General features: G+C 36.9%; 1 protein-coding gene across 1 annotated transcript in view; it reads right to left on the bottom strand.

The window, feature by feature from the left end:
- CRPPA (CDP-L-ribitol pyrophosphorylase A) overlaps positions 1-14190 on the bottom strand; it is a 324334-nt gene that overhangs the window by 205459 nt on the left and 104685 nt on the right. Inside the window, exon 5 of the mRNA XM_030823123.1 lies at positions 6590-6694. Within this exon, the coding sequence (XP_030678983.1) occupies positions 6590-6694 (105 nt within the window). The remainder of the gene's footprint in view (positions 1-6589; positions 6695-14190) is intronic.

Raw genomic sequence — 14190 nt, forward strand, 5'->3', positions numbered from 1 at the left:
AAGATTCACCTTGTAAGATTTTTATTAAAAATGTGGCTAAAATAGAAAGAGCCTATAGGGCTTTCTTAGACCACTATGTGCCTAAGAACAATGATGATCTTTCCTTAAAAATATGCAGCCTCCTCATAATTGTAATCTGTTCCTTGTAATGTAACCTGCCAACATGGCATGTGTCTGTCCTATGGCAGATACTTCACAGACCCCCATCCAGTGAGCTCAGGTACAGAACATGTAAGTGCATTGTGTTGCAGAAATTAATTCTATATCACAGAGCTGAAATACATAGTAAATAATGACACAGTATTAATAAGCTTTTATAAGGTCTTAAAAGCTACATTCAAGTACCTAGATATTTATGATGCAAGTGTTCTAAACACCCATTTTGAGAAATTCCTACCATATTATTACCTCACCATGCCTAAACTCAGCTGAAATAGCACACAGAAGCACAATCAAACAAAAGAGAGAAAAATTGAGCTGAACTAGGTGAGTGCCAGGTGTTGGGTTGGAATTTCACCTGCACAGAAACTTTCCTCGTCTTCAGGTGGCCCCCGAGGCTCTAGTGAGCACAGTCTGAAAACCAGCAAATTAGAGGATTGAAGTTCTTTCTCATCACTACAGGATTGACTTTTTTAAGTAATTTTTCATTATAGAGTATTGTACAAGGTCAAAGGAAGACTACTGATCATGCTAACAGAACAAAAGGAACTTCAATAACTCATTGTCGGGGTGCTGGTTTTTTTAATTAAAATAAGGACAACCCATACTGCTGTAAAAGTTAGATGGAAAAAATGAAAAACCCATCAATTGAGAATTACAACATTTTCCAGTCATACTGCTTTTGAAGTATGTTAGCTATGTAGGAAAAAAATAAGGCTAAAAGTACTTTAAAAGTCACTAGTTTTGGTTGGCATGTGCTTGTTTTAGAAACACTATAGCATTTCACATTTTAATAGATTGGTTGAATTGCTTGAACAACTTTTTATCTGTGTTACCAAGTTAGCTGCTACTTTATTTCTGGATAGTAAGGTATAGTTTTGGTCCAGGATTTACCTGCCAGGATAAAGGAACAGCAGAGGAATCTATTTTGGATAGAAGTGCAGTAGCCCACTTCACTAAATAAAGTTTCTGTACAAATCTAGTAGTTAGCTAATCTGGAGGATAAAAATTCCAATTTCATAGGCACGGTAAGGTAAAAACACGGTGGGAATTTCTCATTCCTATCACGTCTACATGTTGTTCTTCTTTCTGTGTTGAGACACAAAATAGTAAAAAAAAAAAAAACAAAAAAAACAAAAACAAAAACAAAAAAAAACTTTCAGAACACAGCCAGTTGACCACTATCTCCAATAACTTAAGGTGACACATAATGTTCTCCCATCTTTCCCTTCACAATAAATAGGCAAAACTTAACGTTTCAAAGATAATAGAATGTTTATTAGGTATAGATTTTTCAGAACTTATTTCCTTACCAATCATATACATATAGAAAATATTCTTTTCTGGATACCTATATAAAATGCTGGATAACTATATAAAAATATCTGAAGAGAAACAATGTCACCATATTGTGTTTTTGGAATTACAAAAACCAAATAGGGACTATTTGGTTTCTTTTGTTTTTAAACAGATGCTGAAATACTTGGACCTTAAAAAAATGTATTCCCCAACAAAAGGAATCCTCAAAAGTCATTCATTCCAATAATATTGTGATTATACAAAAACTTCAGAAACTCCTAAAAAAGCACATTCAGACAATGGAACACGGTGGTTAAATTTCTTCAGTAACTGGTTATCAATCTTGTATGGCTTGAAGATGGTTTTGACATTTAGAAACAAGACGTCTGTTCAATTAAGTCTGTACAGTGTAGTAAGAGACCAAGTTAATTAAAAGTAAATGGGGTCAAAAATATGGTACAACTCTAAATTAAAGGGACTCAAGTTGTTATGCAGACTAGATGAAATCTCATCAAAATAAGAGTGTTTACTTGGGCCTGTCAAAGCAAGACTACTCCAGGAAAGCATGACAGCTGATCCCTACTCCCAGAACCAGTTCTGTACTCCTCAGTGCTCATCATCCTGGCGGGGGGAGTGGGGTACTGTGGCCATTTTCTACCCTGCACGGTGATTTGAAAGAAAAAAAAAAACTGATATTGTCTCCAGACCCCAGAAGAGCTAGCAAAGGAAGGTGACATCAAGCCAGAATGTTTACTTTTTACTTTTACCAAAACGTATTTATAAAATACAAAATACAGACCAGCCTGGCCAACGTAGTGAGACCCCGTCTCTACTAAAAATACAAAAATCAGCCGTGCATGGTGGCATGCACCTATAGTCCTAGCTATTTGGGAGGCTGAGGCAGGAGAGTCACTTGAACCCAGGAGGCAGAGGTTGCAGTGAGCCGAGATCTTGCCACTGCACTCCAGCCTGGGTGACAGAGCAAGAGTCTATCTCAAAAAAATTAATTAAATGAAATAAAATACAAAATAATCCTCCTAGGATTTCTGGTGGCAACTGAAATTCTACTACTGAAATTCTAGTACTATGTGCAGTCCTCAGAAATTTCAAGTCACTCTTTAAACCAATGTGAAGTGAACTCCCTGACTTTTCAGGGGAAAGGGAAGGTGTATTGCTCCATGTTTCAGGATCCTCCTTTGCCTTACACTGTCCATGGTAATAAAATGCCTCGATTATGTCCAAATGTGTCTTTTACTGTCAGATTTTTGAATCGTGTTTCAAGTACATGGCCATGCCATCTGAGTCCAGTACCAGTTCAGCATAATTGTACTAGAACTTTTCAGATGCAATTTTTTTTAAAAGGCAGCATCTTTGGAGTTAGTGTAGAATTAGGACACTAATTTCAAAGCATAAACTCCATTGTTGTATAAAATAAATACTCTTGTCATACAAAATAAGATCACAAAATTAAAGTAAAAGCCTAATGACAAATCTTACAATGTTATCAAAAGGGGTTAAATAATTAGCTATGAAAATACCAAAAAGAGAAATCAAAGATGAGACAAAAGGCAGAAAGAGAAAATAGGGACCCTGAAAACAACAGCAATATTTGCATTCTACTATCACCTCACTTAACAGGGAAAAAAATGTGATACCAAAAAACAAACAAACAAAAAACGCTTACAATGTCTATCTGTAAGACATTTTCCCCAATCCAGAGCATGACAGGCCTTTTAGGGTCCAAGCTCCCTTTGAAGCATGGCATTATTCAAATCTCATTCATAAGAGTAGAGCTCTCTACTTCCATTCCGTGTGGAAAGTGATGCTATGATGCTGATTTCTAGGGGGGGATCGCCCTTTCAGCATGTGTTTCCCAGGACTGCTACAGTGAATTACTACAAACCGGCAGGCTTCAAACAACAGAAATTTGGCTGGGCGCGGTGGCTCACGCCTGTAATCCCAGCACTTTGGGAGGCCAAGACGGGCAGATCACAAAGTCAGGAGATCAAGACCATCCTGGCCAACATGGCGAAATCCCGTCTCTACTAAAAATACAAAAACTAGCTGGGCGTGGTGGCACGTGCCTGTAGTCCCAGCTACTCGGGAAGCTGAGGCGGGAGAATCGCTTGAACCAGGGAGTTGGAGGTTGCAGTGAGTCAAGATTGCGCCATGCACTCCAACCTGATGACAGAGCAAGACTCCGTCAAAAAAAAAAAAAAAAAAAAAAAAACTGAAAAATTTATATTCTCTCACAGTCTGGAGACTAGACATCCGAAATCAAGATACAAGTAGAATCCTCTGAAAGCTTTTGGGAAGAATTCTTTCCAGCCTCTTCCTAGCTTCTGGTGATGGCTGGCAACCCCTGCCATTCCTTGGCTTACAGATGTGTCACTCCAATATCCACCTCCATCATCACATGGCCTTCTCCCTGTATCTGTGTCTCTTCTATTCTTGTACAGATATTAGTCATATTGGCTTTGGGGCCTACCCTACTCCAGCAGGACCTCATCTTAACTTGATTATATCTGCAAAGACACTATTTCCAAATAAGGTCACATGCACAGGTGCCACAGATTAGGACTTGAACATACCTTTTTAGGGGACAGTTGAACCCACAACAATGTCCCTAAAAAGGGACTCACCAGTGGAACCAAGGGAAGCACTGTGTGGAAAGGCCAATCAGGTTAGTGTGCACTTATATTTGTTGCACATAAAAGGGGAGCAGAGTATCAAGATGTACCTGAGGACTAACACTCTTGCTGGAGAGAACAGAGAAATATGAACACCTCACCAAAAAGAAAACACTGAAGATGGAATGTAACATTCAGAGAGTAATGTGCTGCTTCCTTTTCATCCACAGATCTCAAGAGTGCTTTACAAACTTGTTGAAGGCTCAGAACACACACAAGAGGTAAATAATCACAGCCCCAAAGATGTCAAAAGTGAGACCAGGGATTATTGACATGTCAGTAGCAATAAAACGCCTTAGAGTTTCCATCTTTTTTCTTGGTCTTCAAATTAAGTCTGCCAGACAGCCAAAGGAGTTCCAAAGAAATGTGAGTCAGGTTTTTTTTTTTTTTTTTTTTTTTTTTTTTTTTTTTTTTTTTTTTTTTTTGAGACGGAGTCTCCCTATGTCGCCTAGGCTGGAGTGCAGTGGCGCAATCTCGGCTCACTGCAAGCTCCGCCTCCCGGGTTCACGCCATTCTCCTGCCTCAGCCTCTCCGAGTAGCTGGGACTACAGGCGCCCGCCACCACGCCCGACTAATTTTTTGTATTTTTAGTAGAGACGGGGTTTCACCGTGGTCTCGATCTCCTGACCTCGTGATTCGCTCGCCTCGGCCTCCCAATCTTTAATGAAACATCTAATTGGTAATTGCCAAAAATCCTCATAATTAATATCACTAAGCCATATACAGAAAAGGATGAATAAAACATTTGCCTCCTGGGTTGATGACAGTTAACCCAGCAGGCAGACATTTTAGGTTGTCCTTAAATGAAGAGTAATATTGCATAAAATTTCTTCACCACATAAATTTTCTCTACATGTCAATATTTTGGAGTCTTAGAATTCAACATTTTAAGTATTTAAGATTATCCTGAGACAATCTTAGCATACAGTGAGGCTGATCATGTTGCTGTGCAAAATAACTGATCAACTTATAGGGCTTTCTGTTTTAAAAATCAGTAAGGAAATATGCTTATAGACTCAATTAGAATGAATCTTTACTAATCAGATTTTGATGGATGTTTCATAAAGATTTCCAAAGACTACAAGCAATATTTCAAAAGCAGCGATATGTATTTCAAGATTATGAAATAATCGTATTTGCTAATGTACTTATTTCTGATTTCCAGACTCTTATTTCCAAAAGTCCTGTTCAATTCAACTAATGAAACAAAGAATCACATTCTAAACCATCCCTGGCCTTGATAAGAAGCTACAGTATGATAATGCCATTATCTTGTTTGCAATAAGTACTCTATTCCCTCCAAAAGAGGTTAGGCTGGGCGAGGTGGCTCACACCTGTAATCCCAGCACTTTGGGAGGCTGAGGAGGGCAGATAGCTTGAGGTCAGGAGTTCAAGACTAGGCTGGCCAACATGGTGAAACCCCGTCTCTACTAAAAATACAAAAATTAGCCGGGTGTGGTAGTAGGCACCTGTAATCCCAGCTACTTGGGAGGCTGAGACAGGAGAGTTGCTTGAAATTGGGAGGTGGAGGTTACAATGAGACCACACCATTGCCCTCCAGCCTCAGCCAGAAGAGTGAAACTCTGTCAAAAAAAAAAAAAAAAAAAAAAGAAAAAGAAAAAAAAGAAGCAAGTTAGCCATTAAAAGAGCTGGGCCCTGCCACAGGAAACAGTCTAATTCCTCACAGTGAGACAGAAAGCGGATCCAGCCACTACCCCCACTGGGTCGGAACTGTTGCAGATATCCTTTTAACCTAGTTAAATTGGAGCAACTACCCAGGGCCTGAAAGGAAATGTTGATACTGCAGGCAAAGTTGTAGGTTTAATCCAACTGAGTGAAGAAAAAAAAAAAAGGCTATTGATATGGTTTGGATCTGTGTCCCTGCCCAAATCTCATGGGGAATTGTAATCTCTAACTGTGGAGGTGAGACCTGGTGGGAGGTGATTGGATCATGGGGGCAGATTTCCACCTTGGAGCTGTTTTCCAAGAGAATGAGGTCTCGAAGTGTCTCACTCCTCCTTTGCTTTCTGCCATAATTGGAAGCCTCCTGAGGCCTCCCCAGAAGGAGAAGCCACTATGCTTCCTGTGCAGCTTGCAGAACCATGAGCCAATTAAACCTCTTTCCTTTATAAATTACCCAATCTCAGGTATTTCTTTATATTAGGGTGAGAACAGACTAATAAAGCTATCTACAGAGAGGAAGAAAAAGAAAAAAGTGAATAAACCAATCTCACAGGTTAAAATGAGATGTGTCTGAGTAAATTATCTCAAAGTGAATTTTCTTGAAGCCAAGCAATAGAAGGGATACTTTACATTGATGGTTCAGTAAACCCATGAGACTCCCTTAACTCCCACTCAATGCACTACTGGTTTTAAATGTACACCCACGCAAACACATAAAAGCACAGAAAAGAACCCAAGCAAGGTATCATCCCTCTTACCTTCCAGAGGTCAGGTGATCCTTCTACAAGTTTGGCTTTAGTGCAACAGTATTTTACGGTCAATTGCAAACACTCAGTTCCAAATTCCAAGTCATAGTCACTACACTGGTGTAGAAACAACAACAACAACAACAAAATTAAGCTAAAACACAGTTTTAAGTAAAACCAAGCCTTTTATTTCATAATCAATTGCAAACAAAGGAAGAGCCTAGAGGGCTCAAACTAATCAGCTACTGATTGAGTTATAACATCCCCATTAGCTAAAAGCAAAACAATGAACAGGAATACTGCAATCATCATATGAAGCAAAACAAATAGTGAATAGGAATAGTGCAATCATATGAGTTTTGAGATTCCTCAGTAGTTCTAGGTATAAAATAAATGTAATACTTTGTTTCCTTTGCTTATAAGTTACCTTTCCAAACATGTTTATAAAATGCCTGAAGGTATAGCTGAGGATTATCATATCATAACTGTTGATAAATATATATCTACAAAATCTCAATCTCATATCTTCTATTTATATCAGGACATTTGCAGGTCATAGTTCTCTTGTTTTAATAATTAAAATATCAATATATCTTTTAATTATTTACATTTTGCTTATAAACATGGAACATTTAGTCTTTCATTGTGAGAAAAAGTGTAAAGATATCTCATAAATTCAGTAAAAATAAAGAAAACTTTTTTAGCATTTTAAGCAGAGCCACTGAAATAACCAAGTAATAATACAATTCAGCTGAACAATACTCAGGGTACCTATCCTGTCTCCAAGTTCTATTTTAAGTACCAGATATATAAAGGTAAATGACACATGTATTATGCCCTCAAGGAACTCAGGTCTAGAAGGGGAGGCTGGCATCTAACAAGCAGTTTGTAACAGAACCTGATAGATGCAGCACTAGAAGAATGTCTAGAGGTAGCTCAGTGGATAAAATACTTAATTCTATGTGAGGGCATCAGGAAGGCCTATCAGAGGAAATGGCTTGATCTCCAACAGCAGAATAAAATTGAACAAGGAGGATTATGTTTAAATCAAAAGGTGCCATGCAAAGTTACGGAGGTTTGAGATATTTGGTAGACTAATTTTTCTTTCTTCTTCCTTTTTTATTTGAGACAGAGTCTTGCTCTGTCTCCCAGACTGGAGCCACCATGCCCAGCCGAGACTTATTTTAGAAAGTATATCCACATAAGGATTGCAGGAAGGCAACAAATATGAATATGGCATCAAGCACCCCCTGCCAAAGCTATTTTATTATCCTTACATGGAAGCTACCGAAAGAATATAAAACCTCTGGGACCCACAGTCACAAAAGGAGTTCATAAACATGTGCAGGCTCCTCTCTTGTGATCTCCTATTGGGTGCCCATAACTAATATTATTTGAAGGAGATTCTCATTAGATGTATATTCTAAACTCAAGTCAATCACTAAATAAAATTAAGTTTAAAAAATCAATAGTGGTGATAAAATGAAATCATAAAACATAGTAAATTAATCCAAAGGCCAACAGAAAAGTGAGAAAAAGAACCAAGAACAGGTGGAACAAATACAAAGCAAGTAGCAAGATGATTTTAGACAAGAAAGTTAATGAATGAGAGAGGGTATTGCACAAAATGTTTTGACATTTGTGATTCACCATGGGGGGATTATAGTTATAATGATATCATTGATCACATGAGAAACACACACGCTAACAGAGAGACACTGAAAACCATCTGCCTCCCCAGACTTGGCCCCCCGAAAATAGTGTCTAATAGCCTTCTGCCAAGGCAAAAGCCCTAAGGACACTTATCAGAGATCCTCCAAAAGGTCCAGCCCAGTTATGTTATAGAGAAATGCACAGTCAACACGCCCCAAGTAGAAAACTCACCAAGTCTAACCAGTCCCCAGCTAAACATGAGCAGAAAACCCATATTTAACTGTCACCCAAGGAAAGATTGTAACGTAAAAGATCAAAATGGCAAAAATAAAGCACTCGAGAAAATCGAAACCGCAATTTTTAAGATAAATAATTTGAAATCAAGTGACGGAGTAATATTTAAAAAGGCAGAAAAGGAAAGAGTCATGTGACTCATCGACAAAGTCAAATATCCAAATAAAAATATTGAAATTTCAGGAAAAACAGAAAAAGATAGATGGAAACAACTAAATAATTCAAGATATTCCAAAGATGAACAACATTGAATTTTCAGATTAATAGAAATTATGGAGTATGGAAGCTAACGGGTGAAAATATGCCAAACCCACTTAACAAAAATTATCTTACAAACAAGCTGTAATCCAAATGAGTTGGGACTTCATAGAAACACTATAACTTAGAACAAAGAAGCAAATTATTCACAATTCCTGGGGTAACGATTTTAAACACAGAATTCTACTCCCAGGAGAGCTATCAAGTTTGAGGGCAGAATATGAACTTTTCCTCACATTCAAAGTATCAAAGGAATTTTATTACCCATGCATTGTTTTCTTTCCTACACTTTTTAAGGCTTTAAATATTAGGTTCATAGCAAAATGGAGCAAAAGGTAAAGATTTCCATATACCCTCAAGCCCCACATACACACAACCTCTCCTACTATTGAAACCTTGTAAACATAGTGGTATGTGTATTAGCATCGATAAACATACATTGACACATCATTATCATTCAAAGCCCATAGTTTAATTATGACCCATGCATTGTATTATACATTCTATGAGTTTTCACAAATGTACAATGATATACATCCATCACTGTAGTTATCGTACAGAGTAGTTTCACACTACAGTGAAATTTATCTGTGTACTATCTATACATACCTCCTGCCCCGCCAACCCCTTACAACCACTCCTCCTTTTAATGCCTCCATAGTTTGTCTTTTCCAGAAATACATAGCTGTAATCGTAGAATGTTTAGCTGTTTTACGTTGGATTCTTTCACACAAAAATGTGCATTTAAATTCCCTTTTGGTGACTTTATAGCTAATTTCTTTTTAGGAGTGAATAATATTTCATCATCTTGATGTACCACAGTTTATCCCCTCACCTAAGCTATTTATATTGGTTCCGGTTTTGGCAATTATGACTAAAGCTGCTATAAACATTCACGTGCAGGGTTTTAATGTGGACATAACTCATTTGGGTCTTATGGTAAGAGTATGTTTTGTAAGACACTGCCAAACTGTCTTCTAAAGTGACTGTCACTTTGCATTTGCATTTTAAGTTTTACATGTAGGTCTGATCCATTTTGAGTTAATGGTTGTGACAGGTTGAAAGTGTGTGCCTAGATTTATTTTTGGGATGTGGTTGTCTAGTTGTTCCAACAACATTTGGTTGGAAAGACAGCAAATCTTTGCTATATTGTATTGCCTTTGCTTTTCTACCAAAGACCAATTGATTACATTTATGTGATTATATTTCTGGGGTCTATATTTCATTCCATAGATCCATTTATCTATTCTTTAAGCCAGCACCACACAGCCACAATTCCTCCAACTTTATAGTAACTCTTAAAATCAGGTAGTGTCAGTCCGCCAACTTTATTCTTTGCTTTCAATATTGTGTTAGCTATTCTAGGTCTTGTGCCTCTTCAGATAAACTTTAGAATAAGTTTGTCAATACTCCAAAAAAACTTGCTGAAATTTTGATTGGGATTGCATCAGATTTGTAGATCACATTGGGGAGAAATTACATCTTGACAACTTTGAGTCTTCCTATCCACAAACATGGGACACCTCTCCATTTATGTAGTTCTTTGAAGTCTTTCAGAATTTTGCAGTTTTCCTCAAAAAAGGTTTTGTATATTTTGTTAGATTTATGCCCAAGTATCATTTTGGGGGTTGCTAATGTAAAGAGTAATATATTTCTATTTTCAAATTACACATGTTCATGCTGGTACAAACGAAAGCAATGGGTTTTTATTAGCCTTGTAGCCTGCAACTTTTCTATTACTGTCCATTAATTCCATAACTTCTGTCAATGCTTTCAGATTTCACACAAAGACAATCATGTCATCTGTGAAAAATGATTTCTTCCTTCCCAATCACAATACTTAGTTCATTTCCTTCTCTTATTAGCTAGAAATTCCAGGCCAATGTTGAAAAAGAGCACTGAGAAGGCACATCCTTGCCTTGTTCTTGATCTTACCAGGAAAGCTCTTGATTTTCTCACCATTAATAATGTTAGCTGCAGGTGTTCTGTGGATTTTTTTTAAATCAAGAAAGATCTCTATTTCTCATTTTCTGAAATGTATCATAAATGAGTGTTGTATTTTGTCAAATGCTTTTTCTGTATCCATTAATATGATTATATGATTTTTCTCTGCCTATTGATGTGATGAAATACATTAGATTTTGAATGTTGAACCAGTCTTGTGTATCTGAGATAAATCCCAGTCAGTTGTGGGGTTTTGCTTTTGTACATTGTTGAATTCAGCTTGGTGATATTTTGATAAGGACCATGACATCTCTACAATGAGAGAGATTGATCATAGTTTCCTTGTAACATCTTTTTTGTATGATTTATTGAATTAGGGTAATTCTGGCATCACAGAATGAGTTAAGGAAGTATTCCCTTTGCTTCTGTCTTCTGGAGAAACTGTAGAGAGTTGGTATAATTTCTTCCTTAAAAATCTGGTAGAAATTACCAGTGAACCCACCAAAGTCTAGTATTTTATATATTAGGTTGTTAATTATTGACTCAATTTATTTAACAGCTGTTGCCTTACTAAGATTTCCTAGTTCTTCCTATATAATTTTGGGCTATTGTGCCCTTCAATGAACTGGTCTATTTCACCTAAGTTACTAAGTTTTTAGGCACAGAGTTGTTCATTATACTCCTTTATTATCCTTTTAATGTTCATGGGATCTGTAATAATGTCCATGCTTTCATTTCTGATGTTAATTTGTATATTCTTTCTTAGCTTGGCTGATCTATTTTATCTTGTCAAAGAACCAGATTTTGGTCTGGTAGATTTTTCTCTACTGACTTCCTATTATCAATTTCATCTATTTCTGCTCCAATTTTTATTTGCTTTCTTCTGCTTAATCTGCCCTTCTTTTTCTAGTTTCCTAAAATGGAAGCCTACATGATTGATTTTAGGTATTTTTTAACATGTGCATTCAATGCTATCATTTTTCCTGTAAGCACTGTCCTTGCTGCATTCCAAAATTTTGGTGTGTTCCATTTTATTTCGTTCAAAATATAGTTCTAAGATTTCTTTTTTACATGTGTTATTTAACAGTATGTTGTTTAGTCTTCAAGTATTTTTGGATTTTCCAGGTACCTTTGTTATTGATTTCTAGTTTAATTTCATTGAAGTCTGAGAGTAGGCCTTGTGTTATTTCTGTTCTTTTAACTTTGTTAAGGTATGTTTTATGGCCCAGAAAGTGGTCTATCTTGTTCAATGTTCCATATGAGCATGAGAATAATGTGCAATCTGCTGCTTGTGAATGAAGTAACCAGATGTCAATTTTACTCAGTTGATTTATAGTGTCACTGGGGTAAAGTATGTCTTTTAAACAAGTTTCTGCCTGTGGATCTGTCCATTTCTGACAGAGGGGTGTTGAAGTCTCCAAGTATAATAATGGATTTACCTATCTCTTCTTGCAATTCTATTAGTTTTTGACTCACATATAAGGATGGTCTGTTGTTAGATGTGTACACATTAAGCATTATTTTATATCCTTGGAAGATTGACCCTTCTATCATTATGTAATGCCCCTTTAGTAAATGTCCTAGATTTTGCAATATACTTTTACAACTAATCTGTGACCACTTTCCAATAATGGTGTGCCACTTGGTGAATAGGGCAAGTGTCTTATAAAATAATCTTAATTACTCCCTCCCATCCCTTAGGTCATTGTCATTCATTTCACTATGTAAGCACACAATCAGATACGTTGTTGCTATTATTGTTTTGAACAAACTTACCTGTTAGATTCAGGAAAATAAATTTTACCTTCACTGCCTCCTCAACTGAAGTTTTTCCTTTATGTAGATCCATGTTTCTGACGTATATAAATTTCTGGAGAAGATTTTGAACGTTTTTTTACAAGGCAAGTCTACTGGCAAAAAATTTCCATTTTTGTTTGTCTGCTAAAGTCCATTCCTTCTTTACTTTTAAAAAATAATTTTGCTGGGAACAGAATTCTAGGATGGTAGGTTTCTTCACGCAAACATTCTTTAAATATTTTATTTTCTTCTTGCCTGCATGGCTACTGAAGAGAAGTCAGATGTAATTCTATGGGTAAGGTGTTTATCTTTTCAGTTTATTTTTCTTATCTTTTGCTTTTGTGTAGTTTGAGTATAATATGCCTAGGTGTAGTTTATTTGGAATTTATACAGTCTGGTATTCCTGAAGCTTCCTGGATCTTTGGTTTGGTTTCTAACATTGATTTGGAGAAATTTCCAGTCACTGTTACTTCAAATATTGCTTCCATTCCTTTCTTCTTCTGGTATGCTCATTATATATGTGTTATGTGTTTTACAGTTGCCCATGATTCTTGGATATTCTGTTATTTTTTCCATCTTTTTCTCTTTGCTTTTCAATTTTGCAAATTTCTATGAAGATATATACTCAAGCTGAGATAGTCTTTCCTCATTTGTGTCTAGTCTACTGATAAGGCATCAAAGGGATTCTTCGTTTTTATGATAGTGTTTCTGATCTCCAGCATTTCTTTTTGGTTCTTTCCATTTCCATCTCTGCTTACACTGCCTACATCTGTTCTTATTGCTATCTACTTTAACCATTAGAGTCCCTGGCATATTAATCATAGTTGTTTTAAATTCCCAGTTGGATAATTTCAATGTTGCCATATCTGGGTCTGGTTCTTATGCTCACTATTTCTTACACTTCGTAAATTTTCCTTGATAGCTGGACATGATTACTGGGTAAAAGAAACTAAGGTAAATCGGACATGTACTTTCACTTTCTCAGTTCTCTGCCACTCCCCAGAGGATGGCTAGAGTGGGATGGAGTTGAGTGGGAAAGAATTGGGTAAGGACAATAGTTTAGGCCCTTATAAGACAATTTTTGAGGGTGGGCCTCCTCGTTAAGAGCAGAATGCTCTAGCATTTTTCAAAATGGTTGTTTCCCTTCCTCCATAGGAAGCACAATAAGATTTTTCTCCAGTACCCATTTTAAGAACCTGGTCAAGCTCCTGGAAGTAAAACTCATAAGATTGTGGGGGCTGCCCTTTGACTGGGTCCTCCTGAAGCTAACTCACACTTGTCTATACTGAGTCTCTAGCAATTCTTCAATTATAATTTAGGTTTTCCTACCCTGTCACTATTTCCCAAGGATATTTCTGCTCTAGTAAATTGTGATTTTCTGTAGTCACCTGTCTGTCTCTCCAGTTTGGGGGACAGCAATTTGCCCTGTGACCTCACCCCTCTGAAAGATATGAAAAGCTTATTTTTCAATTGTTCAATATTTTACTTGTTAGGATGGAGTAACAACTCCTAAGCTCCCTACATGCCACACAGGAAACCAGAAGTCCCCCAGGCACTCTTTTTCAGGAAACTATAGTAGGACATGGTACTCTATAAAATTGAGAGAGAAAAAATGAGAAAACGACATGGGATACAGATATCCTATACAGAAGAGGAACAAAGGGAGT

Source organism: Nomascus leucogenys, chromosome 11 (genome assembly GCF_006542625.1).
Source record: "Nomascus leucogenys isolate Asia chromosome 11, Asia_NLE_v1, whole genome shotgun sequence".
In the NCBI taxonomy this organism is placed as follows: Eukaryota; Metazoa; Chordata; class Mammalia; order Primates; family Hylobatidae; genus Nomascus; species Nomascus leucogenys.